Source organism: Martes martes, assembly GCF_963455335.1.
Source record: "Martes martes genome assembly, chromosome: 5".
In the NCBI taxonomy this organism is placed as follows: domain Eukaryota; kingdom Metazoa; phylum Chordata; class Mammalia; order Carnivora; family Mustelidae; genus Martes; species Martes martes.
The window spans coordinates 105195196-105216003 of NC_137892.1; the positions used below are offsets into that span (position 1 = coordinate 105195196).

At 47.5% G+C, this 20808-nt stretch overlaps 1 protein-coding gene across 1 annotated transcript in view; it reads left to right on the forward strand.

Moving 5' to 3' along the window:
- STK10 (serine/threonine kinase 10) overlaps window positions 1-20808 on the forward strand; it is a gene marked incomplete at its 5' end in the record, with an annotated part of 116684 nt that overhangs the window by 85840 nt on the left and 10036 nt on the right. Inside the window, 8 exons of the mRNA XM_080804392.1 lie at window positions 3294-3417; window positions 3832-4011; window positions 8213-8305; window positions 10923-11052; window positions 12754-12878; window positions 13944-14132; window positions 14626-14751; window positions 17197-17310. Coding sequence (XP_080660518.1) covers window positions 3294-3417; window positions 3832-4011; window positions 8213-8305; window positions 10923-11052; window positions 12754-12878; window positions 13944-14132; window positions 14626-14751; window positions 17197-17310 — 1081 coding nt within the window. The remainder of the gene's footprint in view (window positions 1-3293; window positions 3418-3831; window positions 4012-8212; window positions 8306-10922; window positions 11053-12753; window positions 12879-13943; window positions 14133-14625; window positions 14752-17196; window positions 17311-20808) is intronic.

A 20808-nucleotide genomic window follows, 5' to 3' on the forward strand; every position in this document is an offset into this window, starting at 1 on the left:
GGCCCGGCCTTTGCAGGGTAAATTTGTCATTAGTTTGGAGAACATTTCTAGAACATGGAACACATTTATCTTTTTAAACAGAACAAGCGTCCCAAAGCCAAATGGAAGCAGTTTCCCCTCTAGGGACCGCAGAGAGGAGAGGCTGACTTTTCATCAGTGGTGTTTCTGCATTTCTGCATGTACACGTGTGTACACACACACACACAAACACACACGCATCCTGATCATGGGGGCTGGGGAGGCTCACAATAGAGGGTGGGAGGGAGGATGGTTGCTCTTAGAGGATGACACCCCCTTCCATTTTCTTGGTCACCTGGAGGTGACCTGTGCTCCTAAGGCTCAGACCTCAAGGGCTGCGTTTCCATCCTATCGTCTCCTCTCTGGGCGGCTCAGGTTCCTGGGTTAAAACTGTAGACCCACTATACCCCATCTCGAATCGATGCCTGCTGGCCCTGGCCTGAGGCCCCCACCCTTTTGCTAAGGAGAGGAGCTGTGTGTTGCTTAGGTTTAAAGGCAAGACATCGCAGAGTTCGAGGGCCTTGGTCCTGGTCTGGAGGGCCGACCGTCCTGTACACCCAGCGAGGCGGCTGGGCTGCGCAGGGATGTGGCAGGCTCTCTTTGTTCCCAGGCTGGCTGTCACCCCCCACCCCACCACTATCCCATCCCCGGCCTTCATGGATGCTAGGATGTCCAGAGAACTGGGTCACACACAGGCTTTCGAACCGTGTGACCAGATACTCTCCCAGATTGAGACTTCTAGGTCAGAGTTCTTTCTCTTTTTCCCTAAAATTGCTGGTGCCAGTGATATCTTCCTTATAGGACATCAGCCCGTCTCGGCCTGCCTTCCCTTGTGAGAACCCAGGTGGGGCAGGGAGGTAGTGTTCAAACCTGGCTGCCCACCTTCTCTTGTATTCCTTCGTTTTTTTGGCCAGGGGTTCTACGAGCCTTAGTTTCTTTGGAGTCGGGATTTCTGTGTCTTCGTTAACACTCAACCCTCTCACTGCCCAATGAGCAGAGACTCAGATGGAAGCTTCTTTATGTGGCTGTGGAGAGTGTCTCTGATTTCCCAGAGAACGGGCAGCCTTTGCCTCTTCTTTCTCATGATCACTCCAGCAGTTTCCACTTAGTTGGTAAAAACTTAGCTTAGTTTTAGCACCTAGTTACCATGTCTGTGCCTGTCAGGGGGCACAACAGGCATCCCCGTATTTAACCCTCAAAGAACCTGAGAGGTAGACACGATCTTTGCCATTTACAGATGCAGGAAGAGGGGCCGAGAGATTGAGTGACTGCCTGAGGGCACCCAGCCGGAAGTCAGCAGAGCTAAGACCCAAACAAGGTCCCTCTGGCCCCTGAGAGTGTGCTAGCCTCTCTCGGACAGCAGTTGGGGGGCAGATGAACTCGGTGGAGAACAGGACACAGGCCTCATGGACCCAAACCCTGAGAGGCTGCCAAGGAGCCCTGATTCATCGTCAGGAGGCCCACGTTCTTTCTGTGTCATTTTCTTTTCTGATTCATGTTAATCTTTAATGGATTTGCCTAGAAAGAAACACAGGTAGCACTTTGGAGTTTATCCTACAGTTATTTCTTTGTGTGAGTAAACATAAACATATATACACATTGACAATATATGTGTTAGGAAATTAAGGTATACTCTGAGGTTTAGGTCAAGTTTTTATTGTATTGGTATTTTGAATAGGTAATATAATATCATGGTTCAAAATTGAAAGAAACAAAAGCAAAAACAAACACAAAAAGAAGAGGGTAAATAGTGAAAAATCTCCCTCCCTCCCTTTCCTGCCAGGCATCTAGTTCCCCTCTCTGTGATAATATTTGATAATGTAATCCTTCTTGAAGAACAGTGTTTGAATAAGAAAGTGAACACACACAGACACATGAGTTGTCTTTTCTTTTTGTTTTTCACCCATATGGTAGGGTAACGTAATAGACCCACTTGTCACCACCTTGCTTTTTTCACTTAAAGATCATTCCAGATCTGTTCACATAGAATTTTTTTTTTAAATTGTCCTGTTTTTTTTAAACATTTTTTTTAAAGATTTTTTTAATGTTATTTGACAGAGAGAGATCACAAGTAGGCAGAGAGGCAGGCAGAGAGAGGAGGAAGCAGGCTCCCTGCTGAGCAGAGATCCCGACGCCGGGCTCGATCCCAGGACCCTGGGACCATGACCTGAGCCCAAGGCAGAGGCCTTAACCCACTAAGCCACCCAGGTGCCCCAGATTGTCCTGTTTTTAAACGGTGTTTTTCCATGTAATTAAATATTTTCTAAAACTTGATTTTTTTTCATGGTTCTATACACAAAATTAACATCAGGTGAATATATTTTAATTTATCTAACTAAACCTATATGATGGACATTTAAGTCATTTTCAGTTTTGGACTATTACAAACACTTTTGTTATGGATATCCTTATTCAATTGTGCATCTATGAATATTTCTTTAGAATCGATACCTAGAAATGGAAATACTGTGTCAAAAGGCATGAACTTGGGCACCTGGGTGGCTCAGTTAAGCATCTGCCTTCAGCTCAGGTCATGGTCCCAGGGTCTTGGGATCGAGTCCTGCTTTGTGCTCCCTGCTCGGTGGGCAGCCTGCTTCTCCCCCTCCCACAGCTGCTCCCCCTGCTTGTATGCTTTCTCTCTGTCAAATAAATAAACAATATCTTGAAAAAGAAAAAGGCATGAACTTATTACCAGTTATCCTCGAGAATGTACCAGTCCATACAGCAAGTTATGAAAGTATCAATTGCCCTATCCTCTTGCCTTTTTAATGAAAATGGAATTTTCAGTTTGTTCCTCATATCCATATTAGGTAATTTAAAAATGACTTTTTGTTTTTTCTTTCATGTCTATTCATGTTTTGTGTTCCTTTTTAAAAGTAGGCTCCTCCTTGGGGCGCCTGGGTAGCTCAGTGGGTTAAGCCTCTGCCTTTGGCTCAGGTCATGGTCCCAGGGTCCTGGGATCCAGCCCCACATCGGGCTCTCTGCTCAGCGGGGAGCCTGCCTCCTCCCACCCCCCCGCCTGCCTCTGCCTACTTGTGATATCTGTCTGTCAAATAAACAAAATCTTAAAAGAAAAAAATAAAAGTAGGCTCCTCCGTTTTCTCTTATAGATTTCTAAGTAGTCTCATACATAAATAATTAGTGTCTTGCCTGTCCATAAATGTCAAATTCAGCCCGAGTTCTAGTCATGCCTATGCCCCATCCCACGCTCCAGCCTTCCACGTGTCCACCTGTGAGTTCTGTGGTCACTGAGCTGCACATTCTTCACCCCTCAGGCGCCAGGAGCTCCGTGAGCTTCGGCTGCTCCAGAAAGAAGAACATCGGAACCAGACCCAGTTGAGCAGCAAGCACGAGCTGCAGCTGGAGCAGATGCACAAACGTTTCGAACAAGAGATCAATGTGAGTGCGAGAAAGGACGGGTCCTGGAGGGCTTCTTGCCCTGTGTTTTCTTACAGGCAGTAGGGAGCCAAGTTCCTGTGGTTTCCTGATCTCACGAGGCCTTGACTTGTGAACACAGAATCTCAGGAAAGTCTCAGTGCTTCTCTGAGTCATTTGGGAAGGTCTCCAGAAGGGGACGGACCTTTGTTGAGCACCATGCAAGAACCTTGCAAGGTAGACAGTCCAGTCTCCCTTTTGCATGAGGAAATGGAGACTTGCAGAGGCTGGGTGACTTGTCCCAGGTCACATGGCAGAGGTGGTCGAGCTGGGATTCAAGTCCAGGCCTGATCAGCTCTGGGCTCGCCCCATCTCGATTTCCATCTTCCTCCCGGGTACAAAGCGACTTTGCTAAATTTCTCCTTCTGCTTCTTCTAGGCCAAGAAGAAGTTCTTCGACACGGAGCTGGAGAACCTGGAGCGTCAGCAGAAGCAGCAGGTGGAGAAGATGGAGCAGGACCACGCCGTGCGCCGCCGGGAGGAGGCCAAGCGGATCCGGCTGGAGCAGGACCGGGACTACACCAAGTTCCAGGAGCAGCTCAAACTGATGAAGAAGGAGGTGAGTATGTGTTGGGCAGAGGCTGGGGGTGTCTAGGTTGCAAGTGATCAGAACCCCTGCTGAGCCCTGCTTCCGGGAGCTCGTGTCCTTGTGTCTGGCCCAGCTGTCCCGCGAAGAGCCACTTCTCCGTCATTTGCTGTCTTGTGTTGACTTGACTCCTAGGCAGTTTTCTGGACATCCTCCCAGCCTAGCAACCGCAGCTGAAAGAGAACAGGGGAGAAGGAAGGCATGGCAGCCCAGGGGGATCTGAGATGCTTTCAGCAGAAGGGGGAGCGGGTGCTGGGGGCAAACACAGTGTGTCTTCTGTGCCCTGCCTTCCTTCTCCCCAAAAAGCAGTCCCCTAGTTGGGACCCACGTGGCTCTTCTTCTCTTTCCTCTCCCAGCTGGAAGAGGAAGGGGAGGGTGGCAAAGAGGCAGATGGTCTGGAGACAAAGGGAGAGAGGCAGATTTCCCAGCCTGCCCTGGGGAAGGGCATCTGGGTCCCAAAGAACAGCTCACACCTCCCTCTGTGGAGCCTGTCGCCGGCAGGCGGGGGCATACTTGGTGGGCAGTTCCCAGTGTCCAGACAGCCTCTAAGGGTGGTCTGTGGGGCTGGCGGCCTCAGAGCCCGGCTCCCAGACCGCAGTGTGTGGGCGTGACATTTGTTGTATCCAGGGGGCCTTGGGCCGCTGCAGGGCCACAGCTGGGGTGAGACATGTGGGCACAAAACTTACGGGAGCTCCAAAAACCTTGCTCATCAAATAATATTCTAGTGTGGTGTTTTAAAATAAAAACTAACTGCAAAATATTCATGGTGAACAGAATGTCAGCTACTTGAAATCAGCCTCCAATAGGACCAAGATTAATGTAAGGTAATAAGGTTGAGTCCTGCAAATACAGGGCGGGATCCTGTCTGTATTTACAATTTTGATATTCATGGGGCTCCTGGGGGGCTCAGTCTGTTAGGCGTCTGCCTTTGGCTCAGGTCATGGTCCCAGAGTCCTGGATCGAGTCCCGTGTCAGGCCCTCTACTCTGCGGGGAGCCTGCTTCTCCTTGTCCCTCTGCCTGCTGCTCCCTCTGCTTGTGCTCTCTGTCAAATAAATAAAGTCTTCAAAAAAAAAATTTCGATAGTCATGATTTGGGACATGAATTTTGAGATTTTTAAATGTAATTTATCTTGATTACTGAAGTTTATGGTATTCCCTTTTATGCCTGGCGGGGGCACCTCATTGGCCTTACCCTGCTCCCGGCCCTCCTGCTGAGAGCCAGGCCAATGGGCTGGGGTATGATGCTGTATGAAGCACACCCCCAGCTCCAGTGCAGGGAGCAGAGGCTTGGGAGTCAGGCCTGGTTCTGGATCACTAACTGTGTTGAGCCTTGGACAGAAACTTTCCTGGGTCCCAGTTACCTCCTATCAAAATGAGAGCTACTCAGCACCTCTTGTACGGACTATCCACACGCAGGGCACTGTGCTAGGTGCTGCAGGTACTGAGCAAAAGAGACAGGAACCCTACTCTCAAGATGCCGTTCACTGCCACGGAATCCAGGAGGTTTTGGCCATTAGAGATGTACGTTTTCTATACCCGTCTTTTTCTCCTTTCTTTCTGGCACTCCCCAAAACACGAATGTTACACCTTTGGTATTTTCCTGTAAGTCTCTAAAGCTTTAGTCTTTGTCATCCTTTCTCTTGGTTGTTCATGTTGTATAATTTTTATTACTCTCCAAATTTACTGGCCCCTCTGTCACCTCCACTCCATCCAGTGCTTTCTGTGTTTGGTGTCAGATGCTGTATTGTTTGGTCCTAAGTTTTTTGTGTGCCTCTTTTTTGAAGATTTTATTTATGTGAGACAGAGAAAGGGAGAGCACGTGCCTGTGTGCGGGGATGGAAGGGCAGAGGGAGAGGGAGAAGCAGACTCTGCACTGAGCACAGAGCCCGATGTGGGGCTCGATCCTATGACTCCGAGATCATGACCTGAGCTGAAACCAAGCATCACATGCTTAAATGATTGAGCCACCCCGGTGTCCCTTGTCTCTTTTTTAGGGTTTGTATTTCTCTGTGGCAACATTCTCTCTTTCCATTAACCTCAGGTATGTTTACCTTCACCTGACGGAGTGCGGTTACAATAGCTGCCTTAAAGTTTTTGTCTGGTAATTCTAATGTCTGGGTCATCTTGGAATTGGCATGTGATGATTTTTTTCTTTGAAAATCGGTCCAATTTCCTGATTCTTTGTATGTAGAGTCATTTTGGATTTACTGACATTTACTGATCACTGACATTTTGAATGTTACGGTCTGTATACTCTAGGTCCCATTACAGTCTAGAGAATGTTGGCGATTTTGTTTTAGCAGGCAGTCAGATCCTGGTAGGCTCAGAGCACAGGGTCTGTCTTGGCTTCTGAGGGTGGCGGCTCGCATCGTCATGTAGTTTTCAAAGCCCCTGCTATACTGCTTTGGGTCTGTCTTGTACCGCTCAGCTCAGGTGAGCTTGAGATGTGTGTGGGCTCATGCACAGAATTAGGGTTTCCCTCCTTCTGCTGCCTTCTCTCTGGGGTTCTTTCCACATGCTCTCTGACCTGCACAAGCCTCTTTTCCCGGTCCTCTGCCAGAACATGAGGTTTCTTATGGAATTTGAGTCACTGTTCCCACCACACCACTGTGCAGGTTTGGGACTGGTGCAAAGCCAGGAGCGCAAAAGGAAAAAAACCCAGGAAACTGAAAAATTAGGAGACTCGCCCCTGTCCTAACCTCTTCTCTAAGTTTTGACTCCTCCAATGGCCACCTGTTTTTGTTTACTTTTCAAAGCTCTTGGGTAGTTGTTTTTTGTATTTTACCCAGGGTTTTTCATTGTAGTCAGCAGGAGAGAGAGGCTGCTTTGGCTTATACTCACCAGGCCAGAAGACCTCCCCTGGAATGTACTTTTAATCCTGGACAGTATTTTTCTTTTTTTTTTTTTTTAAAGATTTTATTTTCTTATTTGACAGACAGAGATCGCAAGTAGGCAGAGAGGCAGACAGGGAGGGAGAAGAGGAAGCAGGCTCCCCACTGAGCAGAGAGCCCGATGTGGGGCTCGATTCCAAGACCCTGAGATCATGACCCGAGCCGAAGGCAGAGGCTTTAACCCACTGAGCCACCTAGGACAGTATTTTTCTACCCCCTGGACAGTATTTTTCTACCAGCAGCTCCTAAGAGCCCTTTGTCAGTGAGTTTTGGGGTGTCAGGGACTTGTTAAGGTGTGGGTTTTTCAGAACTGTGTGAAGAACTCTGGGTGCCTTAGAACTACCACGAATCTCTTCTCCCTCTTCTGTTATAAAAGAGAGACGCCCATTTCCAGCTGGCTTGAAAACACCTACTGGCCTCTGACCAGGAGGGCAGAAGTGTCACCAGGAATCCTTCCTTTTCAGGTTTTGGTATTGCTTCCCAGCATTGAGTTTTGTCTCCGGCCGGCCACTCTGGGGTGACCCACCGTGGCCTCCATCCTCCCAGTTTAGCAACCTCAGAGGATAGACAGTGGCTTTATTCGATGGTTCCAGCACACATACTAAAGCTCTCACCGGCCCAGGGAGGGTCATATGCTTACCTCTGAACCAGTCCCCGAGGCCAGGGTGTGGAGTACGGTGACTGACAGCCTGCACCGTCCTGTGTCTGGCCTAGAGCCAGATGGAGGGGGCGGGCGCTGTCAGCCCTGTTTGAACCTCAGGCACTGAGGAGACGTACCTGAAGTGTGTGTTGTCTTTTCCACGGAGATCGGAGATCGGAGATCGCAAGCCTGAGGGGTTAAAAATAGCTTCAGTTATTATAATGGCTTAACAGATTGACAGTTTATCTGTGGGATTAGCATTTCATGGGGGTGGGTAATGAGGAAGAAAATGTCTAAAAAGGCTTCTGAGGGGACAGTACTGGACAAAGGTGGAGCAAGGCTGCCCCTCTGAGGGAAAGGGAGGTGCTGCCATCAGAAGAGGGCTGGACACAAGCAGCAAAAGCCGCACCTCTGGCTCTGGGGGAATCCAGAGCCAGAGCCAGAGCCAGCAGCAGATGGGAGTAGGCTTGTCAGGACCCCTGTCAGAGGGGCTTGGTGGAGAGTGGGGTTGGGGGCCGGTGCCTAGAAAGCTGAACCTCACCTTTGGTCTTCCTGACCCAGGAGTTCAAGGGTTGAAGACTTATTTTCTAGGAAATGTGAGGAGGGAGCCTGACCCCGCCACTCTCTGCTGTTTCTGGTGCAGGTGAAGAACGAGGTGGAGAAGCTCCCCAGGCAACAGCGGAAGGAGAGCATGAAGCAGAAGATGGAGGAGCATGCGCAGAAGAAGCAGATTCTGGTGAGTCCTTGCCCCTTAGTTGGGGAGCAGAGGGGTTGGAGAGTCCCAGGTTTGAGACCCTGAAAGATGAAGTTCCCCCTCTATCTATGCCTGTGCCTTGCCCCTTGCATACCCATCTCTCATTCTGAGTGCTTAAATCCAGCCTATCCTTGTTAGCACCTCCCCCATGCAGCCTTCCTTGACTGCTCTCACTCCAGCTAGGAGTAAGCTCCTGTTTCTGGACATTCCAGCCCTTTACATCCCCCTCTTTCCTCTTCCAAAGTGTTTAGTGCCTCCTGCCTTGTCTTCGGGTGGTTTGTATGGCCCACCTCCTTGAATAACCCATCACATCCACCAGCCCACTTAGCATCTTTTGGAATCTCATACATCAAACCCATGATCTCCTGGACCTGGCCCTATTCTTGGATTCCAAGGGGGCATTGCCTTCCATCCTGCTGTCAGGCCAGAAACCTTGTCATTCCTGACACCTCCTTTCCCTCCAACCCTTTATCACTTCCTAAAAGCATTTTTTTTTTTTTTTTTTTTAAGCTCCAGACTGTCTCTGGGTCTATCCACTTTGTATGCATCTCTGTGACTTCTGGCCATGGTCATCTTTTGCCTGAACTGCTGCAGTAGCCTCCCAGCTAGTCTCCCTGCTTCCTCTCTTGCTTTCCTACAGTTTTCTCTCCCACCAGCCAATGCGATCAACACAGATTCCAAATCTGATCATGTTACCCTCCCACTATGGTCTTGTGTCCTGAAAACCTTCAGTGGCTTCCACTTTGTTCATAAGATAGGCCAGCCTCCTTATGTGCTTACAAAGTTGTGTGGGTCTGGTCCCAGCCAGCCTCTCCCAGCTTGATTCAGTCCCCTCTGCCCCAGCCTCACCAGCCTTCTTTGTAGCCCTTGTCAGACCATGTGCTTATTTTTCTCCCACTATGGAGTCTGTATATTTTGCTCCCTCTGCCCCCAAATGTACACTTAAAAATGCTTTGTATACTATCTGGGGTAGGTGGTGTTTGGTTTTCCCTTTGCAGAGGAAGAAACTAAGGTTCAGGGAGGTGACTCTCCAGAGTTAGCAATATGGGGCACGGCCTCAAACTCAGTCTGTCTCCAGACTTTGTGTTTTCTCCAGGACACCATCATTCTGTCCTACAACCTGTCCCTTGATGCTATCATCAGAAAAAGAATTCCGGGCTGGGGAGGGTGGGAGAGATGGCCCCCATCCCCTCACAGGGAGAGTAGATTGGCTCTTCAAGGAGACCATTTTGGCAGTGGCATCAAGAGCCTCAAAAATGTGCACATTGTTGGCCTGGATTTTCTATTTCTAGAGACTAATCCTGAGGATAAATCATCACAGAGGTTTATAAACAGCACCCAGAGGCTGAAGAGCAGCACCATCTAAAATAGAGACAACCTGGAAATAACCCATTAAGTATTGAGTATTGGGTGAATAAGCTAGGGTACACCTGGGCCATGAAGTATTTTTAGCCATTAAAACTCATTTGATAGAAGATTACATTAGGACATGGAAAGGTATTTTTCATTTTTTAAAAATTATAGTAAAACATATATAACAGAATTTAGCATCTGAAGCATTTTTAGCGTCCAGTTCAGTGGTATTAAGTACATTCACCCCATTGTGCCAACCATCCCCACCACCCCTCTTTAGAACCCTTTATCTGGCAAAACTGAAACTACCAAATAAGTAGTAACACCCCATGATAACCCTCCCCCCGTCCCTGGCAACCACCATTCTACTTTCTGCCTCCACAAATCTGACCTCCTAAATGTGGGAACATACGGTATTTGTTCTTTTGTGTCTGCTTTACTTCAGTTTAGCAGGCCCTTGAGAGTCACCCATGTCGTAGTACACATAAGAAGCTCCTTCCTTTTTCAGGGCCGAGTAATATTCCATGGTCTATCTGTACTACATTTTATTTATGCACCTTTCTGTCTGTGGATCGTTGTTTCCATCCCATAGCTATTGTGAATAATGCTGTTATGAACATGGGTGTACAAATCTTAAGTCCTTTTGCAGAAACATGTTTGTATAGATAAACCCAAACCAGCTGCTACTCCTGGGTGATAGGATTTCTGGGGACTTTTGTTTCTGCTTATGTGTTCCCTAAAATTTTTAAATTTTAATTTTTTAACCTTTATGATGGCAAATTAAAAACAGGGCAGAAAGAGATGCAACAGGAACGCCCTCATTACCTGATCTTAGGAATTAGGAACTCATGTCCCCTTACTCCCCCACCCTTCTGTGTTATTTTGAATCAAACCCCACATATCCTATCATTTCACCTATAAATGTTTCAGTATGTATCTTTAAAAAATAAATCCACAATACTATAAATGTACCTAAAACTTTAAATATTTAACAATAATTACTGACATATTTGCATTTGAATCATTATTTACATTTCCAGTTGTCTCATTAATTCTTCTGTTTTACAATTTGTTTGAATCAAGGTCCACATGCCACAGGGTGCATGTGCCACAACTGGTTGACGTGTCTCTAAGTCTCACATTTCCACATGTTTTCTTCGCTGCTCGTGATGACCTTTCTTCTGTAATAGTAGTAGAGGGCGAGGTGCCGAAGCCAGCATAAAGGTCTGTTCTCTCTCCCACACAGGACCGGGACTTCCTGGCCAAGCAGAAGGAGGACTTGGAGCTGGCGATGAAGAAGATCACTGCTGACAACAGGCGGGAGATCTGTGACAAGGAGCGCGAGTGTCTCACTAAGAAGCAGGAACTCCTTCGAGGTGGGTGCCAGAGAGTGGGCTCTGCTAGGAACTGCAAGGTGCTTCTCCATCCTAAAAAGAAAAGACATTCCTTCAGGGCGAAATGTGGGGACAGCCCCCCCTGAAGCCGGGGCTGAGGCACAGAAACCAGTTGTCACCAACACTATTTGACATTATTCTTGATGTCGAGGAAGGAAGAAAGAAAGAAAGCGATGGAGAGTGGGTAGAAATTGTAATAGGTCCACTGGGTGAACGGGGTGCCGGGCATCAGACAGTATTGAGCCCCGTATGAGAGCTATAGCATATTGAGCGACTGCTTTGCCAGGCCGTGTGCCAGTCCTCATGGCTCGGTCTCCTTGAATCTTCACCTTAATGCAGCAAGGTGTTCTTGTAGACGAGGAAACGGAGGCTTGTGGAGCTACTGTGCTGTGGCTGGGGTTGCTCTGCTGATGGGTGGTAGAGTGGGCCTTGACTGCGGATCTCCTCTCCAAGCTGGGCTCCTTACCACCCTGCTGTGGTGGGGCTGACAGTTTGCATGCCCGCAGGTCCCTCACAGCCCAGCACCTTCTGGAGACCCCAGTGTGGGCCACTCCCAGAGAGAGGGCAGAGGAACTGCTGCGGAGGGAGGGCTTCTGTATCTGGATGGGGTCACTTGGCAGGGTGGGGTCCTGGGATAGAGCTCTGAAGGGTAGCTCGGCTTAGGGTCTTTCTACTGCCTGGGCTTTATCTCATCTAGTTTGGTGTGGTTTTGTGGGGTGTGCAAAGCAAGTGGGCTCTCAGTGGCCAAAAATCTGTTGTTTGAACTGCATGTATAACAGTTGGATGGTGAAAATTTGAGTGTGGTGCTTGCGGGCTTTTGAGCCAACAGAGCAGCCTGTTGTGAAGAAGTAAACAACATAGGGCCAAGGTTCTTGCACCGTCTCTTGCTTACGGACACAGCAAAGCGCTGTGACGGCTCATGCAGCTGAGCAGTGTGGACCCCTCAGTACTTGGGGATGGGGCTGCGAAATGGGGTACCTGATGTTCTGAGGAGCCACAGATGTTGCCCTCATTTTCTTTTTTTGTCCCACAGTATCGAGAAGACCCACCCTCCTCAGGGGACAGTGGTTCTGGTTTTGGTCAGGAAGCCAAATCACCATTCTGAGTACTGTGGGCAGCTCCGGTGTTCACAGAACAGGAATGCAGTGACATAAACTGACCATTCTTCGTGGGTTGAGCGCAGCCTGCTGTGTGTCTCGCGGGGCCTGAGGTGGTCCTCTGACACCGGCGCCCTGCCTTTGGCTGAGCAGAGGATCAGATCATAGACTTCCAGTGATAAAATGCCAGATACTGCTGTCTCAATAATGTTTATATAAGGGACGTGCAGTGGCCAAGGAGGGTGTCCCACATTTTCCAAAGGACGAAATAGCGACAGAGAGCTGTCCTGGCTTCTTCATGGAGCTCCAAGAGCCCTTCCCACATGCCCGTTAAGAAACACTGAACATAAATAAGTCCTCCGAGAACACTTCTCCCTCTGTGCTATGGTTGTACCCATTTGGCAGAAGCAGGAGTGGAGGCCTGGAGAAGGTTTGTTACCTGTCCCAAATCCTAGTGAATGAGAGGGGCTCCAGCCTAGGTCTCTGGTTTCTGTGGCTTCTGACTCTGGTTACTTCCTGGTGTACTGCTCTCCTGGCCCAGTGGGGCTCTGGCCATAAGCATCTCATCAGGCCTCATCCTTCACAGACCGGGAGGCCGCCCTATGGGAAATGGAGGAGCATCACCTGCAGGAGAGGCACCAACTGGTGAAGCAGCAGCTCAAGGACCAGTACTTTCTCCAGCGGCATGAGCTGGTGCGCAAGCACGAGAAGGTGAGGTCCCCGGCTGGGTGGGCCACCAAGGCTGCCACCAAAAGGACTGGGTAGGGCCGTGAGGCCACGCCGTGAGGCCACGCCGTGACAGGGTGCCACTTGAGTATGATCTGTGCTCCCAAGAGGAGCCGGGTTTTGGTCGCAGTGGGGCCTGGGGAGGTTCTTGGGGGATGTCCTGCCTCAGGTGGAGGTGCCAGGAATAGGGGAAACCATGTAGGGAAGCAGATGGCAGCTCCCTCATGGACTCCTTAGGGTGTGTCTTTCACTTTTTTCTCTTCTCCCTCATCTTTCCATTTCCCCCTTATCACTCTCTTTTGCATGCATTCCCTCAGAATGCTTTTAAGTCTCAACTTAAACACCACTTCTGCCGGGAAGCCTTCCTTAACCCCCTCAGACCAGGCAAGGGCCCCTGCTCTGTGGGGCCAGAGTGCCCTCTACTTCTGTGTGATTGTCTGTCTTGGTTTGATCCCCTTAGTGGGAACAGAGACAGACAAACCAAGCTGTGGATGTATAGTCAGTGGGTAATTACAATTCCTAATCTAAATGCAATGATAGCAGTCAGCACAGGGCTATGGCAGCTCTAATAAGGGTGCCCAACCTGGCTAGGAAGTCAGGGGAAGCTCCTTGGAGGAGGTGACAGCCATGCCAAGTTTTGAAATACAAACAGGTGTTAGGTGAAGGAAAAACTCAAATTTAATAAGGCTTTTAATTGACACCTGCCATTAAGAATGATGAACCATTCCTGTCTGTGTACATTTTGCTCTGTGGTATTAGCTTTAATGGCATGTGACCACAGATCATATGAGAAGGCATTTAGAAGGTAAAAATCCCAAACATTTACAAAAAGCAACATTTTCTGTTCTCACTTTAAAAATTTAACAGTAGAAGTAAAACGAGACCAGCCTTGCTCTGCTGGGCACTTGGGACCACGTGGATCCTGGACTCCGGAGTAGAGTGTGGCAGCCTTGGGCCTCTCCTTGCACAACCCCCCCACCCCTCTGCCCCCTGCCCCGGGGCCCAAAGCACATGTGACCATGAACTTGGCCCGGGCGGCTGTCCCCTCAGGAGCGGGAGCAGATGCAGCGCTACAATCAGCGCATGGTGGAGCAGCTGAAGGTGCGGCAACAGCAGGAGAAAGCGCGGCTGCCCAAGATTCAGAGGAGCGAGGGCAAGACGCGCATGGCCATGTACAAGAAGAGCCTCCACATCAACGGTGCGGGCAGCGCCTCGGAGCAGCGTGAGAAGATCAAGCAGGTGGGGCTCCGCGGGTGTGCTGGAGCTGGGGGCCTGCACCTTATGCGGCTGGGGGGATGGAAGACAGAGCTGCAGGGTGGGGGCGTGGAGGAGGCATACCAGTCACCCCCTCATCAGCTGCTCTGCTGGACTGTTCCCTCTCAGATGCTGGTGCTTCCTGCAGCTTCCTCCGCCAGTAAACCCCTTCCTCTAGCATCTACCGAGACCCCACTTGTGCATCATCCATGTAGCTTGGGGACATGGGGTCGGTGGCCCTGGGCTCCTCTGACTCCTGTGTAGTGGCCATGTCACAACAACACAGTGTCGTGTCCCCACCAGCCTGGGTCTCCGCTCAGGAGGAGGACAGAGCCTGAATGGTGTAGGGCACTTGGGTTGTGCACAAAGCAGTCCCTCTGACAGGGCGTTCTAGAACAAATGGTGGAGGTGTCCCCCAACCCCCCGGTGCCCCGGCCAGACCTGTGGCCCTCTGAGGCACTCACTCTCTCTGTGGCAGTTCTCCCAGCAAGAGGAGAAGAGGCAGAAGTCGGAGCGGCTACAGCAGCAGCAAAAACATGAGAACCAGATGCGGGACATGATGGCACAGTGTGAGAGCAACATGAGCGAGCTGCAGCAGCTGCAGGTACTGCTCTCCTTGCCCCCTCTTCTTGGACTGCCTCAGTTTCCCTCAAAGAAGTCCTCTCTCAGGGACCAAAAACTAGAAACAGGGAAGGAGTCTCCTGAGAGGAGCCGGGGCTAAAACAATTTCCATCCTGCTGTGTAATGTTGGCCAAATCCCATTACCTCTCAGGCTCTAGTTCCTACCTCCACAGACTGGGTATGGGCTGGGGGAGAGAATTCCTATTTTGTAGGATGGTGGCGAGGCTTTGTAAATGAGATGACTGAACTGAAAGTGCTTTGCCTGGGGCCTGGCTGTTGCATGCTGCTGGGTGTCTTGGGACACAGGGTCCCGATTATCCTAACGCCAAAACCAGGCATTACAAGGAAAACAGCAAACCACTCTCTCTCATAAACACAGATGCACAAATCCTAAACAAAATATTAGCAAATTGACTGCAACAAATCTAAAAAGAATGTAAGTGGGCTTTATCCCAGGCTGGTTCAACATTCAAAAATCGATGTAATCCATAACATCAACAGGCTAACGAAAAGGCACATGATCATATAGAAAAAGCATCTGACAAAACCTAACACTCATTCATGGTAACACTCTTAGTAAACTAGGAATAAAGGGGAACTTCCTCAACTTGATAAAGAACACACACAAAAACCTACAGCTCAGATCATCCTTAATGGCAAGAGGCTCAGGGAAGGGGATCCTGGTGTTGCCAACCTCCTGGTGACCCCTTTCCCCAGGGAGATCCTGAACTCTTCAAGATTCCTGACTCTTGAGCTTGCCCCAATGCCTGAGGGGCGCCACCCCAGGAGCTGGTACTGAGAGCCCCCTTGTGGTAGAGCCAGGAATTGCCATACCTGAGGGATGGGCAGGCTCAAATCTCCGATTTCAGGAAATTGCTCAGGCTGTTAGACCCATCTGGCAATTTCTGGAGAGGCAGAGAGGTGTGGAGAAAACATGACAGGCATTGAAGCCTGTCAGGTAGGGACACTGCCATGTGTTGCTCTGTGAAATTTAGCCAAACCCCTCACCTTCTGCATCTGTTTTCCCATCCCTGCCTCATGGAGGATTAACTGAGAGAACCCATACAGAGTCCCAAGGGCCCAGCTCCTGGCAGGTCAAAGGTACTCTATGCTTCTAGGAGTATTGTTTCTAGGAGTATTGTTTCTAACTAAACATTTCTAAACCCTCAGAAGCTGGAGCATGAAACCCCAAATGAAAAATCCCCCAATGGGTTTCACTCTTCCAACTCAATAGGGTTGGTCTATCTGGATGAAAGTGCTTTCCCCTTGCTTTAGATTCTCTGTGAGAAATCAACAGGGGCTTGTATCTTTTGCCTGTGAGAAAAGATCCAAGTAACTTTTGTGAGGCAGATAACTTACCTACCTAAGAGAACAGTAAAGTTGGGAGTGCGTCAGTCAAGTCCATGTCCTCATCCTTACCACAAATTTCTTGGGAGGAAATGACATAGATACAGAAAATTACATATATAGTTTATCTTAACTCTGGCTGCCATAACAAAATACCAGTTTGGGTGGCCTAAACAAGTTTATTTTCTCACAGTTTTGGAGCCTGGAAGTCTAAAATCAGCTTCCCGTGTGGTTGGGTTCAGCCTCTCTTCCTGGCTTGCAGATGGCCTGCTTCTTGCTGTGTCCTCACATGGCACAGAGAAGGAGAAAGCCACCTCTCTAGTCTCTTCTAAGGACACTAATCCCATCATGAGGGCCCCACCCCTAGGATCTCAGCTAAACTTAATTTTTCCCTAAAGGCCCACCTCCAAATAGCATCACAGTGGGGATTAGGGCTTCAACATAATGAATTCTGGGGAGACAATTCAGTCCAAAGCACACAATACAGTGCTATTTAAAAGAGTGAAAATTAAGAGTAACCTAAGTGACCAGATGTAGGGGAGTGTTTAAATTTGATGAATCCACACTGGGATATTCTGTAGGCATTGAGAATGATTAAGAAAAATGTTAATTCTTTGTAGAAATATTTACATTGTAACGTTAAGGGTTGGGGGAAGCAGGTGTCAGAAATGTATAATACAGGGTGAGCTGAACAACATCTAAATTTTTGCAGTGGATGCCTCTAGTGGTGGGATTAGGGGACTTATTTTTATTTATTGTTAATAGTTTTATAAAAATGACATAAATGTTCATGTTGAAGAATTCAAACAATGCAAAAAAGCACCAAGAAGAAGATGCAAATGACTGTAGCTCCCACCACATAATAAGAACTATTAACATGAATATTCTGAAATATTCCTCCAGGTGTTTCTTGGTATCTGTGTATTAATAGGTAGAGAGTTTCATATAAATTATAATCAAGGAGAAGAAGTAAGAAATGAATAATGCTGATGTCTTCATGTCTATAGCATGAAGTCTGTTTTAGCCCTCTGCACCTTTGCCTTCTGAGTTTCTTACCTGTTCTGCCTGGAATTTGTTCCAGAATGAAAAGTGTCACCTCCTGGTAGAACATGAAACCCAGAAGCTGAAGGCCCTAGATGAGAGCCATAACCAGAACCTGAAGGAATGGCGGGACAAGCTTCGGCCACGCAAAAAGGTAACCATGTCTGGGCTTGTGGGCTCGGTGGTAGGCTCTTCTCCATGCTGAGGCACAGGTGTCTGCCTACGATGTGAATACAGATATAAATAAGATACAGATTTATATAGGTTTACTTGAAGAAATTGGCTCGTAGGTTTGTGGATGGCTGGTAAGTCTGAAATCTGCAGGGCAGGTTGGAGACTCAGGGAAGAGTTGATGTTGCAGTTGCGAGTCCTTGGACAGTCTGCAGGCAGAATTCCTTTTTCTTTAGGGGGATCTCATTTGTAAGGCCTTTGACTGTTTGGATGAGGCCGACCCACATTTGGGAGGGTAATCTGCTTTACTCAGAGTCTACAGAGTTAAATATTAATCACATCTAAAAGTTCCTTAACAATGACATCTCCCTGGGGGTTTGACCAAACAACTGGGTGCCATGCCCTGCAATAACCATCACAGGGCCTTGGTGTGGTCAGTTATAAAGTGGATGTGGATATTGTACAGTGTGATGAAGTCCACAGCCAGCCCCTCGTACAGGCCAAGGACATATTTACTTCCTTCCACTCCCAACCTCTCTGAGGAGAGAGCTGCCCTAACTGCCTTTGGTCAGGTTTCCAGAAGCCCTGAGGTTTGTTCTGCTGTCATACATCTGCTCTGCTTGTTCTAACTGTCGTCTGGACAAGAGGCAGCTGCCCACCTCAGCTGCCTGATGGCCCTGGAAGTCCTTGAAGTGAGGCTTCCCTACCTGTGCTAATGGAGCTTTCTGTCTGGAAGCTGGCCACGGTCCCAGACCTTCCTCTCAGCAGGCCCATGTTCATCATTTTCTGTAGTCACGGCCTGTTGGGACTTTTGATACTTGACAACTCAAATCAATAATGCTCCTGCTAACATACGTTGACTCTGGTATCAGGAAATAAATGTTCATCTGGTTCTCTTACCTGGGTATTCTATACCCTTGGCACGTCCTGAGAGAGAGTTTGAAAATGAATGACCACGTTGCCTCTGACAACTGCCTCATATTTCCAGGGCACCTGGGTTTAGGGGAGGTACCACAGTGTATGTCTGGACAGCCGTACTGGATTTTGCTTATGGGCCTGCTATTATGCAGAATTCTTTTTTAATTTTATTTTTTAAGATTTTATTTGAGAGAGAGAGAGGTGGGGGAGACCCCAAGCAGCGGGGAGGGGCAGAGGGAGAGGGAAAAGCGAACTTCCTGCTGAGCAGGGAGCTCGATGCAGGACTTGATCCCAGGACCAGATCTGGGATCATGACCCCAGCTGAAGGCAGACGCTTAACCAACTGAGACACCCAGGCATCCTATTTTACAGAATTCTTTGTAGAACTGTCTGTCATTAGCTACCTGGGTTACTGTTGGAACATGGAACCAGAGTGATATGATTTTTTATACTCTTGCATTATAATCTATAGTCTTGAGCTGTACAGGGGCAGGGGAGATGACTGTACACTATACAATAATTTTAGAGAAATTCAGACTTACTTCTTTCACATAAGTACAGAATATCTGGTAGCATCAATAAAGTGTTGCTTGGGTGACAGTTAACACAGAATATGGCCTCAGACAAGTCTTCCCTTCCCAATCTTGCTTTTTAGGGGTATAAAATGTAGATAACATTTCTTCCCTTAAAGCGAGTGTTAGTAAACTTTTGTCCATGGGCCAAATATGGCCTACCATCTGTATTTGTAAATAAAGTTTTACTGGAACACAGCCAAGCTCATTCGTTTCCATATTGTCTCTGGCTGATTTTGTACTAAAACGGCAGCTGAGTATTTGTGACAGAGACCTCACAGCCTGTAAAGTGGAAAATATTTATAATCCTGGCCCTTTACAGCAAAAGGATTACAGACTCCTGCCTCAGGTTATATAGATGAATGTATGTGGTAGGCGGAGGAGAGCAGGGATTCAGAGCACAGGCTTTGGAGTAAGACAGGCATGAAGTAAAGTCCTGGCTCCCCTATTACTCTCGGTGCAACCCTGGGCAAGTTACTAAACCTCTCTGCTCATAAAGTGGTAGCATTGATAATTAAATTGTTATTCCTATAGCACAGATCACAAACTGAAATTGGCTTAAAGGTATTAGGTTTGGCCAATATATAGAAATTTAAAAATTTTTTGAAAGTTGCCAACCTTGGGGTGCCTGGGTGGCTCAGTTGCTTGAGCGTCTGCCTTCAGCTTGGTTCATGATCCCAGGGTCCTGGGATCGACCCCTACATTGGGCTCCCTGCTCAGCAGAAGCCTACTTCTCCATCTTCCTCTACATGCCGCTCTCTCTTGCGCTGGTGTGGTCTCTCTCAAATAAATTAAAAAAAAAAAAAAAAAAGAAAGAAAGTTGCCAACCTTTAAATTAAGTACAGGCATACCTGTTTTATTGTACTTCACAAATAAACAGTTGTGTCCCCCCCGCAAAACTAATGGTTTGTGGCAACCCCATGGTGAGTATATCCACCAGTATCATTTTTCCAATAGCATTTGCTTACTTCACGTCTCTGTGCCACATTTTCATAATTCTTGTGACATTTTAAACTTTTCATTATTATTATGGTGATCAGTGATCTTTGATGTTACTATCATACTTGTTTTGGGGTGCCATGAAACTTGACCACAAAAGATGGTGAACTTCAAAACAAGTCTCAATAAATTTAAGAAGACTGAAATCATATCATGCATCTTTTCCAACCACAATAGTATGATACTGGAAATTAATCACAAGAAAAAAAAAACCTGAAAAAACATGAAGTTGTGAAAAACTGGACACCATATTACTGAACAAGTAATAGGTGAACGAAGAAATGAAAGAGGAAAAAATGGACACAAATGAAAATGAAAACACACTGGTTCAAAATCTTTGGAGTTCTAAGAGGAAAATTTATAGTGATACTGGCTAATCTCAAGAAACAAAAAACCCTCACATAAACAATCTAAAAGAACTAGAAAAAGGACAAAGCCTAAGGTTAAGAGAAGATAGGAAATAATAACGATTAGAGCTTTAAATGAAATTGAGAATAACAAATCAACAGAAAAAAAAGTCAATGAAAACTAAGAGCACTTCTTTGAAGAGTTAAACAGAATGGATAAACTTTTAGCCAGTCTCATCAAGAAAAAAAGAGAAAGGACCCAAATAAATAAAATCAGAAATGAAAGAGAACACCCAGCACCCCAGAAATAGAAAGGATTACATGAGAATAGTACAAAACATTATATGCCAACAAACTGGACAAGCTAGAAGAAGTGGATAAATTCCTAGAAACAATCTTCTAAAACTGAATCAGGAAGAATTAGAAAACCTGAACAGACCAATTACTGGGAATGAAATGGAATTGGTATGCAAAAAGCTACCACCACCACCACCAACAAAAAACCCAGGGCCAGAGGGATACCCAGTGAATTCTACCACACATTTAAAGAAGACATTATTTTCCTCAATCTATTCCAAAAAATGGAAGAGCAAAGAAAGCTTCCAAGTACATTCTAGGAGGCCAGAATTAATCCTGATACTAAAA